Raw genomic sequence first — 23,945 nt, 5'->3', positions numbered from 1 at the left:
GCACTACTCACTGCCATCTCAACGGGCTCCAAGTGCTCTCCCGCCACTCCACCGAAACCTGCTCAATGTGCGAAGACCTCCATCTCAGCGGATGCTTCTCCATCATGGCAGTTTTTCTCCAACAAAATCATGGGGTCTCCCTTGACTCCATCTCTCTCTCTCTCTCTCTCAGCCCGACCTTCAAGCAAGGAAATTCTGATGGCTCTAACTTCTAACTTCAAATTGTACCTGGGGTCCAACCTCCACATCAACGCCACTCCTAACAACCCAGTCTGATCCACCACTGTGGCCAACATCACCATCCTAGTGCCTGTAGTCATGGTAACAGTAGGATCCCGTGAAGCTGCCTCATCTCATCTTGAGGGTCCAGGCCACCCACCACCAAAGTCAGTCGTCTTGGCCTCTGCTGTTCCTCCTCCCCCTCTCACTGCGCCGTGGGCACCCTGGCCTCCCGCTGTCCTTCGGATATCCAAGGCACCTTCCCTCCTTGAGAACCACATTCATTTCCCAGGGCTGCCATAACCTAGGGCCACTGGGTGGCAGAAATGACAGATGTTGGTTGTTTCGCAACTGAGGAAGCTGCAAGCCGGAGATCAAGTTGTCTGCAAGGTTGGTTCCTTCTGGAGGCTCTGTCCCAGCTTCGAGTGGTTGCCAACAATCCTTTGCACTCTCAGGCAGGTGGACGCATTATGCCCCTCCCTGCTTCTGTCTCACGCGGTCAGACCCTGTCTTCAGTGCAGATCTGTGTCTAAATTTCCCACTTTTATAAGGATAGTGGTCACTAGCTCTAGAACTACCCTAATCCCATATGGTCTCATCTGCATTACGTGTGTTCACGTACGGGTTTGCTACTGACTGGACAAGGAGGCCCAGAATTACACGGCTGGCTCCTAACAGGGCCCAATGGATGTGTGGCTCTAACCTGTGTCCATGGCTACCCCCGGGCCAGATAGACCGCTGTATTCTGGGTTTGGCCTGGATGCACGGACCCAGTATTAAAACCATTACCAACCCAGCCAACCTTCCGCGTTGAAAACAATGGTGGACACGTTCCGTGTTTCACCGGTATGACCACCTAGAGTCCACCTTTACTCCTCTTTAGGACAAAGGTTTTGTTTTGCACAAGGAAGCTCTTCATAAGCAGTCAAAGCCCTAAATGACCCTCAAAATAGCATTTCCCTATTAGAGACTGAAGTAACACAACCGTGCAGAGCACGTGTGCGACACGGAGTGCAGGAGATGTTTCAGCTGCTGCACAAGGTGGACCTTGTGCTCTGACAGAAACAGATGCTGTGTACACATGCCGGCTGGTCACAGTAGTGTTTCTGGGTTCCTACCCGACCTGAATAGTCAACCAGGCCCTTGAACGATCCCTCTCTTTCCTTTAGTGCTGGCTGAACTCGGGACTATAAGATTTTTGGTCAACGATGAAACCACTCTTATTTGGGCTTCTGCCTCTTCTCCGTTTGTTACAATAAGTACGCTTTGCTCTTTTCTGCCATGTCTCTCCACCTGGTGCCAAGACCCCTTCAGCGCTGTTAGGTCAAGCCAGCAGCTGACCCTCTCCACTAGGGTAGATCCGGACTTGTGGTCTCCCTCGGATGCAGCTGCCTCTGCCTTCTTAAATGCTTTCTCTATATGTAAGTCCCTGGCTGACCGCATGGGACCCAGAGGTGGGGACGTCTCTACAACCCCCACGGAGCGGGAAGAATTTCCAGAAGACCTTCCATCCTCGGCAACTGTAAGATTGAAGGGTCACAACTGCTCAGGGGGAAGTGGTGTGGAGAATTAATGCAATAGAAAAATCCAATTTCCTTGCAACCTACAAACAAGTCCTTGGACGGGCAAAGTGACATTCCTCTAGGAACTCACTGCCTCGATGTTCATATTTTGCTGAGGGCAAAAGGCAACCTTAGCACAAAATTAGCCTTCCACAATCCTGTCAAGCTCCTTTAAGTTATAAAAATTCTTCAGGAAACTCCCATCAACTCTACCCTCCAAGGCGTATATTAACAATCACCCTTGGATAATACTGACAGACAGTCATGCTGCAGGGACCCACAGAGTCTTCTGTAGTTTCCATGGACCCCTAAGGCAGCTCTGGATGGCGGATAATCTTCTGCATCTCTACTTTGTCACACTATGGAGACAATTTCATTCTCTGCCTTTCAGTGGAAGGCATCATTACTTGTTGAAACTTTTGGTTTTAAAGGGACATAAAGTCTCAAAAAAACTAAAGTTTGCTCAAACTCAAGATAAACACTTAGGGTATCTGATCTTGGAACCAGACCACACTGGGATCCAGACAAAACCCCTCATCCTTAATGCAGACACATCATGTTTTGAGTCCCAGTGGCATTTTATATGTCACTCTTCTAAGGAAGAAAGATTGTTTTCATAGTTTACTGGTGGGTATTTTAAAAAGCATGAACACAGTAAACATTATCTTGGGTGTGCTTCTGGGAATCCTCTCTTTTTAAGATGTTATTTGATGATTACTTATTTTACATTAACACTACACAGAATGTGGGGCTCAAACCCACAATGCCAAGATTAAGAGTTCCACAATCCACCGACCTAGTCGTCCAAGCACCCTGCAAATTCGTTTTAAGGTCTGAGACAGCAATGCCATCCCATTTGATGCCCAACCCAACAGGGTGAGTTACACTCTCTCCTTTTGCCAAGGGTAAAACCACAAACGCTAGTCCAACTGGTATGCTAGTGGGGTACCTCAGGACTGTGGAATATTATGAAAACTATGAAATGTTGTGACATCCAATAAAACTGAAGAGGCTCCCATGCCTAAAATTTACGTTATGCTGTATTTAGGCAGGAGTTCTGGCTGTGATTACTGGCACTGTGCACACCAGACTTTGGCTCCTGGGGGCCAGAAGAAAGCACCTCACTGATATTTCCACCACCATCACTGACCGCAGGAAAAACAAAAAACAAAAACAACATCAAGCAATCCTGAGCATTGGTCAAAAACACATTCTTCCAAGTCATATTTGGAACAAAATCAACCAAAGACACCAAAAATCACTCTCAGGAGAGATAAAAACAACATAAAAATTTAACAATTGCTCAATGAAAGGAGAGAGCTTATGTCAAAACATGTATTTCAATAATGAAGACTGAAAATATAGAGGTGATTCAGAGTCAAGAAATTCCAGTAGTTAACAACAGAGAACAAAAAAGAACTTTGAACAATCAAAAAGTCTCATGTGATGACCATATATTGGGAAATTTTTGGAATATGAACTTCAAGTTCTTTTCTAAAATTATGTAAAATTGTACATACACACGCCTCCCACAGACACGTTCTTATCAACCTGAGTCTAAAAGACACTGTAATTGAAAAGAAATGTGTTTTACATAACCAGGTGATTACTTCAAGTCTGAGACAACAGAGTGTATGTCGTAGTGATGTAGAAGACAAAGGACACTGAGCACCATGAGTGTTCACATCAGCAACACGAACTAGAAATTAAGACACTTTGCATCTCTATCAAGGAAGAGGCACTTGCAAAAACGAAGCCACGTTTTTAACAATGAAATGATTTCTGTCCTGCCACAACTGTCATGAACAAATACATGAAGTTCTATATGGAAGTGTTCCCCAAATTGTGTCCATTTGGGTTTGTCTCCAGTATATTGGCTCTCATTTAAAAAACGATTTTGGGGAGATTAAATGCTTTCCCACAGTGTCTGTGCTCCCAGATCGAGGAAATACTGGAAGGCTTTTCCATGGATCTTAACTTCATCTGCGCTCTCACAAGCATCCTCGAAGATTAGAGGGACACCTGAAGGCTTTCCCACAGCGTGGACATTCACACAATTTTCGTCTAGTGAATATCTTCACATACACTTGCAGTTCTATGCAATACTAGAAGGTCTTACCAGAGTCCATAGATTCATAAAAGGTTACCGTCCACTGTGATTCCTTATGTGTTCCTGAAGGGAGCAGTGACCGGTGAAGTTCTCTCCCCAGTGTGTTTCTTCATATGCCCTCGAAGGGATGAGGGAAACTTGTATGCTTTCCCACACTCCTTGCATTCGTAGGATTTAATGGTGTTGTGCGTTTTCAAATGATCTTGAAAACACTGAGGCCGGCTGAAAGCTTTCCCACACTCTGTACACTTAAAAGGTCTCTCCCCAGTGTGTGTCCGCGTGTGTGCTTCCAGGTGCGATGGACTCCTGGAGGCTTTGCCACAGTGGTGACATTCACAGAGTCTCTTCCTAGTGTGTGTCCTCATATGTATTTGCAAGGACGCAGCACGGGTGAAGGCTTTCCCACACTGCTGGCATTTACAGGGTCCTTCTGCACTGTGTGTCCTCATATGAGCTCGTAGGTTTCTAGGAGAGGTGAAGACTTTCCCACACTGCTCGCATTTGCAAGGTCGTTCTCCACTGTGTATCCTCATATGAGCTCGCAGGCTTCCAGGAGTCGAGAAGATTTTCCCACACTGCTCACATTTGCAGGGTCTTTCCCCAGTGTGTGTCCTCATATGTACTTGCAGGCTTCCAGGAGTCGAGAAGATTTTCCCACACTGCTGACACTTGCAGGGCTTTTCCCCAGTGTGTGTCCTCATATGTACTTGCAGGCTTCCAGGAGTCGAGAAGGTTTTCCCACACTGCTGACACTTGCAGGGGCTTTCACCAGCGTGTGTCCTCATATGTTCTCGAAGGTTTGCAGGAGACTTAAAGGCTTTCTCACACAGCTCACATTTGAAGGGTCTTTCCCCAGTGTGTATCCTCGTACGTACCTGTAGGTCTCTGTGCCACCTGAAGGCTCTTCCACACTCCTTACATTCATAGGGTTTCAGGATACCGTGTGTGGCCGTGTGACGTTCGAAAGGTCGATGCGTTCTGAACGTTTCACCACACTCCTTACATTCCAAGTGTCCACCCTCGGTGTGCCTTCTCGCTGTATGTAGTACAAGGGTGTGGTGACGAATGAAGGCTTTTCCACAGTGGTGACACTTATAGGGTCTCTCTCCAGTGTGTTTCCGCATGTGTTCTCGCAGGCATGAGTTATACCTGAAGGTCTTCCCACACTGCTGACATTCATAGCGTCTCTCCCCCGTGTGTGTTGTCGTATGTTCCCGCAGATTTCCAAGATATCTGAAGGTCTTCCCACACTGCTGACATTCATAGGGTCTTTCCCCAGTGTGCGTCCTCATATGGATTTGCAGGTTTGTGTGGTCCCGGAAGGATCTGCCACACCGGTTACATTCATAGGGTTTCACGGTACTGTGACTGGTCATGTGACGTTTAAAAGGTTCAGACTTCCGGAAAGTTTTCCCACACTCCTTACATTCGTAGGGTCTATCCCCAGTATGTGTCCTCATATGGACTCCAAGGGCTGTGTGATATCTGAAGGCTCTGCCACACTCCTTACACTTGTAGGTTTTCACGACATTGTGTGTGGTCATGTGACGTTCAAAAGGCAGATGCTTCCTGAAACTTTGCCCGTACTCCTTACATTCCAAGGTTCTGTCCTCTTCATGTCTTCTCATGTGTGCTTCAAGGGAGTAGTCACCAGGGAAGGCTTTCCCACATTGCTGACATTTATAGGGTTTTTCCCGAGTGTGTGTCCTCACATGTCTTTGCAGACTTGAAGCAGACCTAAAGGCTTCTCGACACTCCACACATTCATAGGGCTTCTCCCCAGTGTGAGTTCTCATGTGACGTGTAAGGTAGGACTGATACATAAAGGCTTTCCCACACACGTCACACGCATGGACTCTCTGTCCATAGCGATCCTTCACGTGACCCCGAAAGGACGACACGCAAGTGTAAGTTTTTCCACATTTCTTGCACTCTAAGGATTTTTTACTACCACGACTCTTTAAGTCTCTCTTCGATGCTCCCCCAGTGTCCTGAGATTCATAAGGTTTCTCTACAAGGCCTGTGTCCACGTGAGGGCTGGGGCTCGAGACACAGCTGCAGGCGGGCCCACATCCCTCACAGGGACTAGGTTTGTGTCCAGGGTGGGGTCTTTGTGGATTCTCAGGGAAAGACCCATCTGTGACGGCTTCTCTACACTTAGTGCACTGACAGGACTTGTCTCCAGTAGGACGATCCTCACGCACAGGAAGACTTGTCCTCTGCCTTCTGGTTTCTCCACATCGATTATCTTCATTGCTTTCCCAGACCCGCTCCACCAAATGACTTCTGTTCAAAATGGGAAGGCACACTGTTATGGAATAATGATTTTAACCGATCTCTTTATTAATTATCTACTGATCCATATTAATGATTACTTGACTACATAATGGCCGCCTTCAGTAAACGGCTGTGTTTCTGGCACTGTCTCAATGGTAACAAAGTGAAACAAGCTTAATGTATTGGCTGAAGACTGTCAGAACACTCTAGGTTTCTCTGATGTAGTTTTTCTCACCATTATTTCCAACTGAATTAGTTTTCAGATGTTCAGTATCTAGAATGCATTCATTAAAACTTCATCATGTGAAAGTTAGGATCATACAATTATTGAGGTGTGTTCTCAGCGATCCTCTGATTTCAAGTGAGCCCCTCCTTCTCCTGTATGAGTGTTACTCACCTCAAACGCCTTTCCTGGGTTTGGGTCTGACCTCCACTGTTAGGAAATTTCCAGTTTTCTCCAAAAACAGAACACAAATCATTTCTTGCAAATAAGACACTCTTGCCTTCACTGGGGAGCAGCTCATTCTGCGAAACATTCCACTGAGTCCTTGATGCACTCCTTTTATCCTGACTGGGACCAACTGCAAAAATTGGGAGCACAATTTAATTTCTTGGGAATGATCTGTTGTTTGAAGATAAGAAAACAGACCATATGTCAATTTCTAGTCATATACTGATCCCGAAATGGAAAAGAGGTTCATCAGGAAGAACAGACGAGTAACCAAAGAAAAATCCTCAGGACTCTAGTGATTTGGGACGTTGGCAATAAGAGGAAAAGTGTATGTAGGGCAGCCTGTTTACTCAGAAATACTTCAAAATCAATGGCGACTGGAAAAGTAAAGTAGAAAGGAACTGGACAAGATACGTACCTCCACACCCTACTTCTATAAAGGAACACAGAAAGGCTTACCACGTGGGCAAGGATGGATGAAATGTCTGAATGACAAAATCACCCTTTTCAAAACAAGGATAGAGTCCCATTTCTAACGGACACGGGCGAATGCCATTCCCTTCTCCCTTCTCTGACTGAGGGTTGCTGGACTGTTCTGACGGCACCAAGGCCCTTGGTGGAGCTGCCTGAAGTGCCCCAACTGCCACTGGGAGGTCGGGTGGTGGATGCGGCTCCTGCGAGCTCCGGAGAAGAGCCCAGCAGGAGGGAGGATTTGAAGGGCCACAAACAGTCTGGAAGATGGACTCTTTATTCTTCCAATTCACTGATGATGGTTAAGTGTGGACTTTTTCTTCTTCTTCTTGCTGGAAGCATATTCACCGATCATTTTATTGTCAGGTGCCCAACATGGTGATTCAACAATCATCCGCATTACAAAATGCTTGCCACAGTAAGTGTAATTGAAATCTGTCACTATGGAAAACTAGTAATATTATGACATATTCCCTCTGTGGTACTTTCCATTCCCACATTTAGTTTATTTTGTGTGTGTGTGTTCCAAAATTCACTGCTATACACCACACCCAGTGCCCCACACAATACAATACATGCCCTCCTTCATTCCCACGTTCAGTAAGTGTGGCTCTGGACCACTCAATCCCCTTCCTCTCCCTCCGTACCCTCCAGTCGCACAAACACCAATTTTTTCTTGATAGTTTTAAGTCTGTTTCTATTTCCTGTTGTTTGTTCATTCACTTTGTTATTTAGATTCCACGTGTAAGTTAAATATGGTGTTTGTCTTTCTGACTTATTTACTTAGACGAATACCCTCTAGGTCCTTCCATGTATTCACAAATGGGAAGACACATCCTTCTTCCATGGCTGCATAATATACGCATATTCCACATGTTCATTATCCAATTCATCCATCGACGGATGTGTGGGTTCCTTCCATACCTTGAGTATTGCAACTAACACTACAATGAACATTAGTGGTTTTTGTATGGGTAAATGGCCAGAAGCAGAATTACACACGATAAGGTCCGTCTGTGGTGTTCTGCAGAAACTCTGTATTGCTTCCCATGCAGGCTGCACCATTTTACCTTCCCACCAGCAAAGATGAGTTTCCTTCTCTCCACATTCTCACCAACACTTGTTATTCCTTGTCCTTCTGATACAGCCATCCTGGCTGCCATGAGGTGGTATCTCACTGCTGATTTGATTTGGACTTCCCTGATGAATTTCTTTTCAAGATTTTATTTATTTATTTGACAAAGAGAGATCACAAGTAGGCCGAGAGGCAGGCAGAGAGAGGGGGGAAAGCAGGCTCCCCGCTGAGCAGAGAGACCGATGCAGGTCTCGATTCCAGGACCCCGAGACCATGGCCTGAGCCGAAGGCAGAGGTTTAACCCACTGAGTCTCCCAGGCGCCCAGTCCACATCTCTCTTACCAGCTTGCACTGCTCGGGACAAAGAAGTTCCATCATCCACTCATTGTTCTTTGGCCCTGGTATTTTCTGATTCCTCCCTGACCTTCTCTGTTGACCCACTGGTGTTAGTAGCATGCTATTTGGGCTCAACATATTTTTGCTTATTTTTATTTTTTTTGGTAAAGATTTTTTTAATTTATCTGTCAGAAAGCTGAGAGCGGGCACAAGCAGGGGAAGCCACGGGCAGAGGTCGAATGAGCATGGGGCCAAGACCCACGTGGGAGGCAGACCTTTCAGCAACTAAGCCAGCCAGGCATCCCAAGCTGCTTCCTGTTCGTATTATTGACTTGTAATTTCATGCTGCCATTCTTCGAAAACACACCCCATAAGATCACAGTCTTCCTAAATTTACTGAGATTCGTTTTGTGGTCTAACATACGAACTATCCTGGAGAATGTTCCGTGTGCCCTTGAAAAGAACGTGAATTCTGCCATTTGGAATGGAATGTTCATTATGTCCACCTGGTTCCATGTCACTGGAATCCACTCTTTACTGATTTTCCGTCTGGGCGTTCTATGCAGGCATGTTAGTGGAGTGTTAAATCCTCCAGTTATTTACTACTGTCACTTTCTGCCTTTATTTCTATTAATATTTGCTTTTTATATTTAGGCATTCCCATTGGGTGCACAGATATATTCAATTATTACCCTGCTCTTGTCTAACTAATCTGTTTATCATCATGTCACGGAAGTCTCTATCTCGTCACAGTCTCCGTTGTGACCCCTCCTGTATCTCATGTAAGTATTCGAGCTCTACTTTTTACCCCACTTCTATTTGTGTGGAGAATCTATTTCAGTCCCCTTGACTTTCAGTCCATATTGTGTCTCCCTTTTAGGAAGACTACACATGGGTTCTTTTTTTAGTCATTCAGTCAATGTATGTGTTTTGATTGGAGTGTCTGGTCCATCTAAATTGAAAGTAATTACTGAGAAGCTTGTACTTCTTCCTAGTTTGTTAAATGCCTTTTTTTAAAATTTAAGATTTCTTTATTTGAGAGAGAGAGCACGAGAGAGCAGGAGCTGGGTGAGGGACAGAGGGAAAAGGAGATGACTGCACTCTGAGCAGAGAGCCTGATGTGGGGCTGGATCCCTGGACTCTGAAATCATGACCTAAGCCAAAAGCAGATGTTTACCTGACTAAGCCACTCAGGTGTCCCTACAGCCTGCCTTTCTTTCTTTCTTCCTTTCTTTTTTTGAAAGAAACATGTAAGCCCAATGTGGGGCTCAGACTCATGACCCTGAGACCAAGAGGCCGATGCTCTACCAGCTAAGCCAGCCAGGCTCCCATATTTCACATCTGGTCCTCTGTATCTATGGATAAACTTCAAGATACAAATGATTTCATTACTTGTGTGTTTTAACCTCCATAACAGCTTTCTAAGTGACTTGTCTACTAATCTTATGTTTCCAACTACCAGCAAGTTCTTATATCTTTTCATAATTTTCATGCTTTTTCATATCGCCTTTTCCTTTCCACTTAAAAAAAGTTTTCTTTTCCACTAAAAGCAGCACATCATGATTTCATATAAGGCCGATTTAATGGCGGGATATCCGGGTCGATCAGTGATCCGAGCACGCAACTCTTGATTTTGGTTCCGGTCACGATCTCAGGGTCTTGAGACCGTGCCCCACATCGGGCCCCACACTCGGTGCGGAGCCCACTTAGATTCCCTCTCATCCTCTCCCTCCGTCTGCCGCCCACCTTGTGCATGTGCGCACTCTCTCTCCTCATATAAGTAAGTAAAAGATTTTTTTTTAAGAGATGGTTTCCTGGTGATGAAGTTCTTTAATTGTTCTTTGTTGGGAAACCTTTTTATCTCTTTCCATTCTGAGTGATGGATTTCTTGAGTAGAATTATCCTTGGTTCTAGGTTTTTTCCTTTCAGCACTCTGAACGTATGATGCCACTTCCCACTGGCCTGCCATTTTCTCCTGAAAAATCAGCTAACAGCCTTATAGAGTTTCCCTTGTAGTTTAGAGTTTCTCTAGCTGGTTTCAGATAATCTCTTCATATTTCCTTTTTTCTCCATTTTATTATAAATGCTGGTGTGGACCTCCTTTTGTTCTTCCCATTTGGCCCTGCTGAACCTCCCCGACCTGAGTATCTTGTTCCATGCCCAGATCTGAGAACTCCTCACCCACAGTTTCTTCAAAGAAGTTTCTGCTCTTCTCTCTGTTCTCCTCCATAGACCCCCATGATGCAAATGTTCTTATCACGGTTGTGCTCAACAGGTCCCTAACTTAATATGTCAGTTACTCATTTCTCACCGTCACTGTCCTTCTGCTGTTCAGCTTGGTTGCTTCCTACGTTCCCTCACCTTCCAGATTGTGGGGAGCTGCTGGGCATCCTCCAATATGCTATGGATCCCCCTAGTGTATTCCTCATGTCAGTTACGGTGTTTCTTAGCTGTGATTAGTTCTTGTTTATATTTTCTATCTCCTTGTTGAAGTTCTCACCGTGTCTATCCACTCTTCTCTCAAGCCTGGGTGGTATCTACATGACCACTACCTTGAATTCTTTTCTCTGGTAGATGACTTCTCTCTCTATGATTCAGGTCATTTTCAGTGCTTTTATCCTGTTATTTTCTTTGCAACAAATTTCTCTGTCTTCTCCCTGTGCCGGCACGTATTAAGTCAGTCAGCTACATCTCCCGGTCCTCAAAGGAGTGGCCTTACCAGAAGATATCCTACGGTGCCCTCCGCCAGAGCACACCCCGGCCACCAGGACCAGGTGCTCCAGCAGTGTTCTGCTGTGGCCGTGTGTGGCCGCCTGTCACGGCGGAGACCCAGCTCTACATGCACACGGTGTGGGGCTTGCGTCGCTGGCTGAGAAGTCCTGCTGGAGCCTTGCTGGGGGCACTGATGAATGGGTTCAGCCTCAATATGGCCATGTGCAACAATGCGTGTTGACTGCTGTGGGCGCAAAGGTGGGCCAGTGGGCAACTGAGAGGCCAGGGGACCAAGGGCCTGAAGGCGGCCAATGCAGGCTCCCTGGTCGCTCTGGTTAGCTCCTTCGCTCCCTGGGACAGCAAATTGCTGTAGAGGCGGCCATCACAGTTGGGGTTGCCTGACAGGGGTGGTAGGACAGGAGTCCCAATGGGGAAGACATCAGTCCCAAGGGAGGCTGCCACCAAGAGTGGCTGGACAGGAGCTACTTCGGACGGGTACCTCCAGGAAAGGTGGGTTAGATGGGGTGGGTGAGTGGGAACCAGAGCCGAGTGGGAGAACCAGTATAACCACGCATACGTGACGGGTCAGAACTGGCTCCCAGATGCAGCTGGCTATCCCGGGGGATGGACTGCAAGATAAATGACACCCCTCAACATGTCAGTCCCTAGACAGCTCTCTGGGCCTCCAGTGTGTGCCCTAAAATTAGGCAATGAATCTTCACGCATAACCCAGGGACATTTCAACATGCAGCTGTGTGCTCCGTCTTGTGCCAATGGATAAGAGTGTGCTCTCTGTCAGTTGTCTATAGCCTCATCCTTCCTGGAGTTGCACCCCACGTTTTAACTCCCAAACTTAAGACCCACTGATTTTCAAAGGCAGGTTTTCCAGGCCCTGGTCTTCGCACTGTGGTTCCCAGGGCCAGGGTTCCTGGTTTGGGAACTCATTTCCTTGCCTCTCCATACCTGGGAGGTCCCACCCACTTTTCCACGTAGCTGCACTGGGGCTGGGTTTCCAACCACATCTCTGCCCCACCTACCCTCTCCCATGAGGACTTCTCACGGGGACTAGCTGCAAAAGATCTGTTCTGGCGGCCTTCAGACCATTTTCAGACTGAGTCAGAACACATGCGGTTCTTGCCTCAGTGTGTTCAGCGGAGCTGGTGAGCTCAGGGTCCTCCTACGCTGTCATCGTCCCTCCTCATTAAGTGAGGGTTTAACTGGAGCGACGTCACCGAGCCCGACAGGTAGCGACCCCCATGTAACATTCATAGGAGTGAAAAGTACACAGCAGGGCTCCCTGCCCTAACGGGACCCTGGAGACCACATTCGTGTTTAGAAAAGTAGGAAGTCTCAGACTTGGATCAAGACTAATGAAGAATCAATTTAACACATGAAACTCTGTTTTCACAGAAAAGGTGTGTGACCCTCAGTAGTGTTCATGAAGGCTTGGACCACGTCTGTCTCCTCTCCAGCATATTCCCAGTCCTCGGCCCCAGGAAGATCAGACACGTGTATGAAACACTCGTTCCCTACAACTCCAGAGACGGGGTGGAGCCACGCTTACCCAGGGAGGCCAGGTTCCTGCAGGTCTCCAGCATCACGTCCTTGTAGAGCCGCCTCTGACCACGATCCAGCAAAGCCCATTCGTCTGGGGTGAAGTTCACAACCACATCCTCAAAGACCACCGCGTCCTGGAACATCCACATGTTCTGTTGCAGCATCGCTCCTTCCTCACCCTTGTGTGTGGGAGGATGCGGGGGCGACACTCAGAGATCTTCATCCCAACCTAGGACCCCAGTCACACCCGTGTGGGAAGTGACAACATGCGAACACATCCACGGCGGTGCCCTCAGTGACGGGAAGGGCTGGGGGACCCCGAAGCAGAGGGCAATGACGACAGCTCGTACGGACGTACGTACACCCAAATACAGCCTGTTTGTGCTGGAAATGAGCAGATCTGAGGACATTTGTAGGGTAAAGAATGAAAAATCAGACAATACATCTCTGACTTGCTCAAAGACAATTACTGCCTTGTCAGCCCCAAGAACTGGAACCAGATGTCAGGATGCTGTGAGCATGGATTCCAGTGCTGCTCTCACTGGAAGGAAACAAGGTCAAGGAGCCTAGCACAGTCCCCTCCATCCCGGCAGAGGCAGACACCACCCTGTCCCTGTGTTAGATGGACAGTGAGCACAGACACAGGGCCCAGGAGGCTGGCACAAGTACTGCGTAAGAGGAGCTCCAGTTCCTAAAGAGTCACGGAAATCAGCAGGGCCTCGACCATATACCCCAGTGCCCAGAATGCAGGCAGAAGGGCGCCGGAAAGGAGCCCCTGAGAGACTGATGGTAACAGAGCCCAGGGTGACTTTAACAGAAGGGGGGGAACATAATGTAGGGGCCACTTTCGAGCAATAAGCTTGAGCATCGGAAAGATAACCATCAAAGCAAACGGCCCATAGTGACCACAGCTGAATGCTAACCGGCTCATGAAGTGACTACCTGGAAATGGCCAGGGGCCCTAAGTAACCAGCAGACGTGTCCCAACCAGGCTTAGTTACCAAAACAGGGAAAAGTCCATAGGATCACATACTCCTTCAGTCCCCTTAGTCTCGCCCCTCGGCACCACCTCGTGGCAGACACTCTCCTGCGTGCTACTCCCCTGTGGTGTCTTCAATAAACTTCTATCTCCTTGGTCTGTCTTGGGTGAATTCTTTCCCCACCCATGCCACCAGCTCCATGGGATCAGGCTGCCCCGTGTTTGGTGGCCTTCACGGGGGCCACTTTGCTCTGACAGTGTATCCCCGGATTCTTTAAGAATTTTGTGGGAGTTTCCCTAGGTGACGATCTCCAGCTGGGACTGTTCCATGAGAACATCCAGAGGCCTAAGGGAAGCCCTACGGACTGCCTTTGCCCAAAAGGGTGAGGGATTTCCCCTCTTACCCCTTTCCTCCCTCTTTTGCTTTTTGGTCCTTCGGCTGGTCTAACCCTCGTACTCCACAGACAACAGAAGGTTTTGGGCTGTGCGTGCCTGTATGGGCAGAGGACCCCTTTCCTATTCTCTCCCACTCCATCACCTGAGCCCTCCACCGCCAACACGAGGCGCAGTGGGCAGCAGCAGCTCCTGCACAGGGACTCCGCACGGGGCATGTACCCTGCCAGACCCTCTCCTGATGCCTGCTGACTCTCAGCAGCCTCGCTTCTTCGAGACCAACCCCTTAATTTCTTTGTTCCCTTAGATTCAGCCGCCGTCTTGATCTAGAGCCAAACACGTTCCTATGTGTCCCGACGGTGAGTCCTCTCCTTGTATGACCCGGTTTGGCCACCTGGTGTGTGGCTCTGGCTACTGCCGGAAACAATGCAGCAGGGCTTACTACCGCCGTCTGCTGCAAGCCCTCCTTGGTGGGACAGGCCTCTGGGCATCAGCAGCAGGTCTTTCCCATTATAGGAAATAAAACGGCTGGTTCAGTGAGCAAAACTGCAGTCATAAGCCTTATGAATAGAATAAAAACCAAGAGCCCATGAGCACTTCGACAGACACAGGAAACTCAGGACCCTGTCTTAACAAGTGACCTCAACCAACCGGGAACAAAGGGAACGGCCTCATCCTGGTAAGGGGCAGCTAGGAAAAGCCCACAGCTAACAACCGAGCAGCCTCGGCTCCAAAGAAGATCTGCCAGCGGCCGACAGGCTCAGGAGATGCTGGACAGTAGTCATCAGGGAAATGGACGTGGCCCTGCAAGCAGACACCCCTTCGGACCCACTAGAATAGCCACGAAGTCACGCAGGTGCCAGCCGGGGAGGAGGCGAGGAAGGGGGAGCTGTCACGCCTCTCTGCTGCTGGCAAGGCCAAACGGTGCAGCCACCTGGGCAGAGTCAAAACGATGACCGTCAAGTCACTGCGCATGACAACGACAAGGGAGGGAGCGCGCCAACACCAGCTCGCGCTCGCACGCGCTCCGCAGCCAACCCCACAGCCAGCAAGGAAATGCGTGCAGAATCCCGTCCGCTCTCCGGAAACAAGTAAAGGAGACATGACTACGATGGGGTCAGGAGTCGGCAGAGAAAGCACCCAAGCCGCTCCCTCGGGGCAGAGGAAGCGGAGAGATGCGGACCGCAAGTGCACCGCATTCCTTTCCACACAGAAGCAAGGGAGACTGTTTCTCTGCGTGGCAACAGTCCAGCCAAAGAGACAGAGTCACAGGCCAACCAATGAGACACACTCACAGCTCAGCCAATGAGAGAGACTCACAGCTCAGCCAATGAGAAGCCAGAACACATGGACCCTCCAGGTTGCTCCAATGGATGCTCCGTATGTCGGGCCCCTCCCTATGGCCCCGCTCCTCGAAAAAGCAGCCACTCCCTTTCCTTCCCAGGCTTGCCTGTGGTTTTGCTGGGGGCTTCCTTGTACCCTATTACGATTCTCTGATATTTCCAGATAAACCCATTTTTCTTTAAGGTTTTTAGAATTTTTTATTTGTTTTTCATTTAATTTGTTTTTATTACTAATTTATTAATATTCATATTTATTTATGCATTGATTTATCCTTAATTATTCTTACGTATGCATCTATGAGCGCAGAGGGAATCTCAAGCAGACCGTGTACTAAGCACAGAACAAGGATCAATTTCAAGACATCAGGATCATAACCTGAGCCAAAATCAAGAGTCGGACACTTAAGCCACTGAACCACCTTCTTCCCCCCACCCTATAACACAATTTTTCCTGTAAAAAGAAGTGACGGTTTTATTTTTAATGTTCGTGTGATTTGCTGATCACAAATGGACCCCAAAAAGACACCAACCACTGAAAGCACCCAAGTATGGGAGCCCACGGTGCTTGTTCTTTCTCAGAAGACTCATTGGGCTTTTGTTGCAGCTCCTTTTCAGAACTGGGCTCTTCCTCTTGAATCAGTGCCGGATGGAAATGGGCTGGCCTTCCGTCTGATTTCTTCTGTAACAAGCCTACTCCTACATAGAAACCATGTTTAGAAATTCCTTAGTCTAGAGAAAACCACCAGGAAATGGGTTCCAGTCATCAAAGCGCTGAGACAGGGCAACTAACGGGGACCCTGGCCAGTTTGTTTTCAACACCACCATTCCCCCAGGGGCACCGGGGTGGCTCAGTGGGTTAAGCCTCTGCCTTGGGCTCAGGTCATGATCTCAGGGTCCTGGGATCTAGCTCCGCATCGGGCTCTCTGCTCACCAAGGAGCCTGCTTCCCCCCAACTCTCTGCCTGCCTCTCTGCCTACTTGTGATCTCTGTCTGTCAAATAAATAAATAAAATCTTTAAAACAAACAAACCAACAAGTAAAAACAAAAACAAAGCCCCACAATCCCTCCACACATGCATTTCTAACAAAATGAACCAACTGAACCAAATGGAATTCAGAACTAAAATGGCCTTAGGGTGTTTGCATGGCCCATTGGTTAAGTGTCCTCTTGGTTTTGGCTCAGGTCATGACCTCATGGGTCCTGAGACTCAGCATCTCCCTGCACTCTGCGCTCAGCAGGTGGCCGGCTTGCGGATGCTCACCTTGGCCCCTCCTTGATTCATTGCTCTCTCAAATAATAATTTTTTTAAAGAGAAAAGAAAGGAAAGAAGGAAAAAGAGAGGAAGAAAGGAAAGCAAGGAAAGGAAGGAAGAAAAAAGGAAGGAAGGAAGGAGGAAGGAAGGGAGAGAAAACGGAAGAGGGAGCTGCAATGGCCTTTATGGGAACTTCCGGTCTCAATCTCCCAAATTTGTTTTACTGATCATTAAATCTGCATGTCATGATCCCAAAACACAGAATCTGATACACGTGTTAACGGGTCCCTTGAGACTCCTGAATCTTCAGGAAGTTGAGGGAGGCTCCTTACCGAAGACTCTTTGGAATTAACTGAGGCAAACGACGAAGGAAGACAAGTGGCCTCAGACCTGTCTTCTCGGTGGCTTCAGGGGCCACAGACCCGCGCAGCCCCATGCACCGCGCCCCACAACAACCACCGGCTGGAAACTCCGTGGACCTTCGCTGCTCTGACCCGGTCCTGGCTCCCTGCTGACCTGGTGCACTGACACCACCTCGCTAGAGAGGAGCCGCCTCAAGCTCTCACCCCCAAACGCCTCCTGTTCCCCGCACTGAGGCACGAGCATCCCGAGGGACTGAGACCCCCACGATCCTGCCAAAGCACATGACACGGCTTTTCGATTGGCCCAGTGGGTCCCCAGACTCACACCAACTCTCCTACGGGCGTGTGGGCGTGGGCCAGGCCACGCGTGGGGCAACACCGACTGGGGAGAAGGACAGATGCCTCACGTCTGTAGAGACACTGTGACACGCGCTGGAAACCCCTTCCGAGCAGCCACAGCCACGGCCAGTCAGCCCCCAGGAACTGGGCACCTGTGGGCCGAGCACAAGGGACCGTGGCGAGTGCACGGGACTCGGGGTCTTCCTCCCACGGCCCCCAGCCAGGCGGGGCGGACAGCTGAGCGGGGTCACCCTTCGGACTCAGCGCACGGGGATGGGACCCCGCGGCCTGTGGCGGCGGTTCCTCTGGCATCGAGCTCGCTCCGGCCCACGAGGAGGATGGACAGCGGAGGCTCCGCAAGGTCACGGCGCCACCGAAGGCCCGAGAACACCAGCGGCCTGCGGGTCCGCACAGTCACCGTGAAGAGCCAGAAGTGCTGAGAAAGGCTGCGGCCACATCCACACCTGAGCCCGGAGCCCTCCTCCCAGCCGTTCCCATTCCCCCCATTCCCACTGGGGAACCCCATGGGCCAAAGGGCTGTCCCCCAAGTCCCTCCTGACGGGCTTGGAGGAACCGCTCTGCAGATGGGGATGGGCCCCTCCGTCCTCCCTGACCCCAATCTCTGTCAAATAAATAAATAAAATCTTAATAAATAAATAAATAAAATACTTTATAAAAAGAAAAAGATAGAAAATGAAGATGAAATAAATGAAAGTTGCAAACGGCACAGATCGTGCTGGGCATGTGACGACTCGTCCCCGGAAGGCCTGAGCAGCAACTTCGGCTCAACCTGGGGCGTCATCTGCACTTCCCCGGGCTCTGTCCCCTCACCGCGTGCAAGAGATGAAGTGCTCCCAGCGGGAGTCCACACGCCTGTCAGGGAGCTCATGACCTTGAAAACTACAGAGACCTTGCGGTGTTCCTGCCTCCAACGGGATCAACTGAAAACGGCGCCGGTGTCCCACGCTTACCAGATGCTGAACTTTAACTGTCTGCTCTGACATCAGGAGGGTCCCGCCTCCAGGGGCGCCTGCCGGGCTCAGTCCCTTAAACGTCCCAACTCCTGATTGCAGCTCAGGTCACAAGCTGAGCATTGGGCTCTGTGCTGAGCGTGGAACGGGCTTCAGCTTCTCCCTCCCCCTCCTTCTGCCCCTCCCACACCCCCACACTCGCACGCACCAACTCGCTCTCCCCCTCTCTGAAACAAAACCGAAAACCAACAGAAAATGAAACGCTGCTCTAGGAAACTGCAGGCAAACATCTGTTTCCCCCAATGATGCGTGAGAACATGGGTGAGAGACACCCAACGGCCGGCTCAGAGAAGGACAAGTTAATACTGGAAATCGAGTGTCCCTTAGTCCAGGCTGGTTTGGACGTAAAAACCATCTGCCCCACCAGGGACTCCACAGTCCCCAAGAGTCACCCCTGGACGTCGTGAACCCACTGGCCTGAAACAACACGGTTGCTGCTCCGTAACCAATCTTACTGCAGAATGTTCCCGAAGCCACGAAGAGCGCACCTGCCAGGTCCCACCCGTGCCTGGCCCCGGGACACCTGTCTGTGCAGACGGAGGTCACACCGCTCCCTCCAGCGGGAGAGGAGTAGGTTTTAGCCACGGCTTACACGTTTCCTCACTGCACCCAGCCTTCTGGTGTAGACAGGCCAGCGCGTGTCCTGGGCCTGCAGTTCTGAGGAAACACTGTCCCTCCCCGGGGGACAGCTCTCACTGTCACCGGGATCGGGGCGCCCACGTGACCAGCCAGGGGCCTCACCAGCTCTGCTGACTTTGGCCGGGTCCACGCGGTCACTGTGCAACACCACAGTCCCGGGGCTTCGTGGAACCCACTTGTGTCACTACGGAGACTCACGGACACACTGCGGCGAGATCCCCCCACAGCCTGAGTCCGCAAGGCCTGCGGTCCGTCCCTCTGAACCTCACGGCCTCCCCGGCAGCCCCTGCACTCCCAGCGCCGAGACCTCGCAGGGACAGCCAGGTCGCTCCGCCCGCCTCCTTCCACCCTCGGCTGGAAGGACCCATGGCTTCTCCTGCCAAGACCCACCGAGCTCTGGGAGAGCCATCCCCGCAGCACCTGCCCAGGGGCAAGACCGCAGGGAGACCCAGGCCCCCGGAGATTCTGTCCCCGAGGAGACACCTCCAGATGCTCTCGGGATCTGCCCCCCACCCTCGAGCAGCCACACTGCAGGGAAGAGGTCCTGGATGCAGGGACACATCGGGACCCCAGCATCCCCACCCAGTTCCACACACTGCATGCAGAGGCGACAGTCATGCGCCAGCAGGGGGCGCCCTCGGGTCCCACCGTGGTCCCCACTGGGGGCCCAGCAGGAAGCCCACACCCTACACCTCCACACGACTCTCCCTGGGATCCACAGAGGAGACCCGCCTCCACCTCCCAGTGCCCCAGCCCATGAGCCCACCCCCTGCACTGGGCTTCCCACTCCCCGTTTCCTCCCACATCTCCGTGTTTCCACAGCCACTCCTGCCCCCTCTCCTCTGCACAGAGCCCTCCTCCCCTCTGTCCTTCAAAGGGCCTGTGATTTCGTGACCATACAAACTCCCAAGTGCAGTTCCCGCAACAGCAGAAAAAATCCAGTTTGGGGGTAAAGTAACCGACAGCTTTGTTTTTAATGAGGGATCAGAACCGTTGGCACTTACAGAGGACGGACGCACGGCCTGTCGGAAAACAGCGGGACGCACGCACAGGCCCCCGGTTTGGGGAAGGGACATGGGGGGGCGCGGCTGGGGCGGCCACGGGGAGGCGTGGACATGGGGCAGGGAAGGCTGCTTACGTGCGGGGGAACAAGGGACGGTTTCCCTTGACACGGGCACGGACCAGAGCCCAGTCCTGCGGATTCCATGTCCCCGAAACAAGGGACCGCACTGGGGGAAGCGCCTGCAGGGGTGCGTGTGACCGCAGCCACGGAAGGGGTTTCTCACAGCGGGGAGACGCACCCGGGGGGACGGGGACGCGCAAGTGTACTGAACACGCAAGGAGCCCATCCACGTGGACACAGAGAGACACGCGAACCCCTGAGCAGGACAGAACACGGACAACACACGGAAATGAGACCGCACGGACGTCCACAGAGTGAAGGAAGAGGAAAAGCCCATAAGCAGACACACAGGTGACAGGTGACAGCATGCGGGAAACGCTGCCCTAGAAGGGGAACCCCGCGATGACAGTGTCCACCCCAGCAGGGATCAGAGCGACCGCCGAGTGACCCCCAGCAGATCCCGGGTCCGCCCCGAGCTGGACAGAGCCGAGCCGGAGAGCGCCGGGGGCCGGGTGACAGGCATCCGACCCGACGGGTGACGCACGCGCCGCAAGCCGCATTCACTGGTCAATTTTAACGTCCCGCCACGACAGCGCCAGCCCCCCGCGTGTCAGTGTTTCCTCCGGTGTACGCTCAGTCAGACGACCGCAGCCGCGGTGCCCAGACACGCTGGGATGAGCGTGGAGACCGCCCCCCCCCCCAGGCCCCGACTCGCCCACACTGGAGAATGGAAGAGCCCACCGCACACACGGCAAGGACAGAAGTCGTGTCGCCCACGCTGGCCTCACTGGGCGGCAAGAGCCTCCCCAGGACAGACTCGGGAGGAGCAGCAAGGGTGAGCGGCTCAGAGCAGGGGCTGCTGCCCCCACGCGGCACCGGAAACCCGCCTCGGCCGGCTCTCTGCAGAGGAGGACGAGGCGTCCCCAGGGAAAGATCCATCCACCCTGCCTCCCGGAGCAGACGCTTTGGAAGCCCTTCCCTGAGACCTTGCCTCTGCCCATCAACAGTTCTCTCGGGGGACGTCTCAACCTGGTGTTGATTCTGACTCACCAAGGAGTGACACCAGGCTGGATGGGTTACAGGTCCCCCCAGTGAGCTCAGAGGGTCAGGACGGCCAGAAAGAGGCCCCCCACTATTTTCTCCCTCCAAGCGGTGCTGCCTACAACTACCCTCCCACCCTTCCCAGTCTGTCCGAATCACACAGAAATGGAAAAACAAACAAACAAACCAGAACAAAAAAAACCTCCTTCCTTAAAAGTTTGACCAGCACAAAGGGCACACAGAGACCAACAGTGACCCCAGGTCTGGAAAGAGCCAAAGGGTATCAGAGACATAAATCTCTCCTTGCGGATCGGACAGTAAGCAAAGGCCCGCGTTCCGTCCCCAGGTCCCAGCCCCAGGCCCCCTGCAGGGCGCACCTGCTCTCGGATGAGGCCCTGCGCCCCCTCCCCGCTCCCTACAGCGACCTCGGGGCGTTATCGAGTTCGCGTCTCCGCCCCCGGCCCCAGGGAAGCCCCGGCTTCGGCCCGTCACCTCGGAAAACCCGCAGGTTTTCCAGCAACGCGTTCCAACGGCGCTGGGCCACCTCCCGCCGCCTCCGCTGGGAGTTGGTGTCCCGCGCCGACGGGCGGTCCGAGCCGGGTCCCCAGCAAGAAGCGAGGGGCCCGGACGGCGAAGCCAAAACCACACTCACGCCGCGGGTGCGGCTCCGGCGGGACCCAGGAGCACTGGGTGTCACCGCCTCTGCACGAGGGATTTCAGCAAAACGTCCCCAATCACGCAATGAGCGGCGGCGCGGCTGTCACTGTCCCCGCAAAGAGGCAGTGTAGACGCCGCCCACAGCTGTCGGCCCCGAACACGGACCGAACCGGGCCAGATCCGCGGCCGCAGCCCGACGGGCACCGCTCGGCGCGCCGCGTGGCTGTTCCGACCGACCCGCAGCGTCCCCGGCCCCCGAAATGTAGCCAAAGTTCCTAAAACCCTAGCGGTAGCCTCCGCGAAGCAACCCGCTCCGGTCCCCGTCCTCTCTGCGGCTTCACACCCGTCGTCGGGCCTCGTCCGTCCCCGAAGGGACCGGACCGAGAAGCGCAGGCACCGCAGGAAGCGAAACCCCACAGCGGCCGACCGGGCGGCCCAGCCCCGCGACGCTCGTCCCGGCCCGAGGGAGAGACCCCCACCCCCACCCCGGGGAGCGCCCTGAAGTCCTGCCCGGAGGGGTCCTGGGCGCGCCCGCTGCCCCGGGCGGTGTCCACCGTCACCCCCGCGGGGCCGCGCACCGACCGGAGCCCCAGGCCTGCCCGCGCCGCGCCGGCCTCGCTCCGGCTCCGCCCGCCAAGCACGCAGGTGCGGCCCCACCGGGAGGGGAGCGCCCCGCCGCGGCCGCTGTGCTTAGCTCTGGCCGGCTGGACCCACGCCGCGGGCCCCGCGCTCACCATCTCGGCGTCCCGCTCCGGAACCTCCCGGCGTCCAGACGAGCCGCGCTGCCCCACACACGCGCAGCTCAGCGCCGGCGAACTGCCGCGGGCTCCCCCCGGAGCCACACCTACCAGGACCTCCCTCAGGCCTGATTGGACGGGCTACAGGCCCCGCGCTCCGATTGGGCCATGCTTTAGGGCCTGCGACCTGATTGCACGGGGATTCGGAGTCACCTCCCCCGACTCTGATTGGACATACCTCCGGGACCCGAGCTCACCGCGCTCTCTCCACACAGGAGCCTGCAGTTTGGGTCCCTCCAACACCGAGGAAACACTGGGCCTGGGACGCAGCTCCGTGTCCGTGATGTAGGAAAGATGTTAGGTGGAAGCCGGCAGCCAAGGAGGAATTCTTGAGATGTCTTCGGTGCAAAAAGGTGGTTTTGTTAAAGTCCAGGGCACAGGACCCTTGGGCAGAAGGAGCTGCACTGGGGCCATGAGGAGTGGCCCGTTACGTCCGCGCGAGTTGGTCGGTGTTCGGGATAGCGTATGTCTGGAAGGAATATTCTGGAACAAGGCTGCCAGGATCTTGAGGGTGTAGCTGTTGTTGGGAAAGGTCCCTCATTACCGTTTTGTAAACCCTGAGTCATGAAACCCTTCAAACGTGTATCAGTGGGTTGGTCGGTCGTATGCTTGGGGGATGATTGCCAACATGTATCGCGGGGAATAGAAAGAAAGGAAGTTTCCAAAGGAAGTTTTATACCTTAGACTTACAGGATCCCAGAAGGGTTGCCTTCTGCCCTTAGCATAGTATCAACATCAAAGCCATTGAGTCCCTAGAGGAATGTCACTCTGCCTGTGTCAAGGACCTGTCATCGGGCTGTAAGTAGTAAGGAAATGTAGTAATTTCCCTTCTGCCTTTGTTTGCCACATCAGTCCATTTTTCCCGAGAGTGAGAACTCCTTGAGCACAGGAGGCCCTGTCCAGTCCAGCCACACTGGCCCTGTAGTCCTCTGGGCGCCCCCATCAGTCCGACTTCCCCTTCTTACGTGGAAGAGAAAAGCCCCTTCCTGTCTGACTTGAGATGCTTGTACCTCTTGGATCGGTTTGTTGTTACTTGAGTCAAGTTTCTCCTTATACCAAATCCAGATCTGTTCGCTGTTAGACAGACATGCGTTTTACATCAGGAACCCACTGCTTCTGGGGAGCTTGGTGCTCACAGGAGTTGGAACTATTTAAGAAGCAAGATTCGGGGTGCCTGGGTGGCTCAGTGGTTAAGCATCTGCCTTTGGCTCTAGTCATG

At 52.1% G+C, this 23,945-nt stretch overlaps 1 protein-coding gene across 1 annotated transcript; it reads right to left on the bottom strand.

Annotated features, from left to right (window-relative positions):
• Nucleotides 1–3,321: 3,321 nt before the first annotated feature.
• Nucleotides 3,322–22,878, bottom strand: LOC123932800 (zinc finger protein 77-like). Its single transcript, XM_045991421.1, has 4 exons — nucleotides 22,664–22,878; nucleotides 12,778–12,904; nucleotides 6,566–6,749; nucleotides 3,322–6,177 (listed from the first exon to the last, which is right to left on the bottom strand). The coding sequence occupies exons 1-4, from the start codon at nucleotides 22,664–22,666 to the stop codon at nucleotides 3,945–3,947; spliced, it is 2,547 nt and encodes an 848-aa protein (XP_045847377.1). The 5' UTR covers nucleotides 22,667–22,878; the 3' UTR covers nucleotides 3,322–3,944.
• Between the last annotated feature and the right edge of the window lie 1,067 nt (nucleotides 22,879–23,945).

This window comes from Meles meles, chromosome 20 (genome assembly GCF_922984935.1).
Source record: "Meles meles chromosome 20, mMelMel3.1 paternal haplotype, whole genome shotgun sequence".
Taxonomy (NCBI): Eukaryota; Metazoa; Chordata; class Mammalia; order Carnivora; family Mustelidae; genus Meles; species Meles meles.
Note: the sequence above shows the minus strand (reverse complement) of the source record. Positions and strands in the feature narration are given on the sequence as shown.

What these genes read in the sequence shown, in the direction of transcription:
- LOC123932800 (XM_045991421.1), bottom strand. An exon ending in CAGGAACCTGGCCTCCCTGG is followed by an intron (nt 6,750 to 12,777) that starts GTAAGCGTGGCT and finishes CAATTTTTGCAG; the next exon opens with TTGGTCCCAGTCAGGATAAA. An exon ending in ACCCAGGAAAGGCGTTTGAG is followed by an intron (nt 6,178 to 6,565) that starts GTGAGTAACACT and finishes CATTTTGAACAG; the next exon opens with AAGTCATTTGGTGGAGCGGG.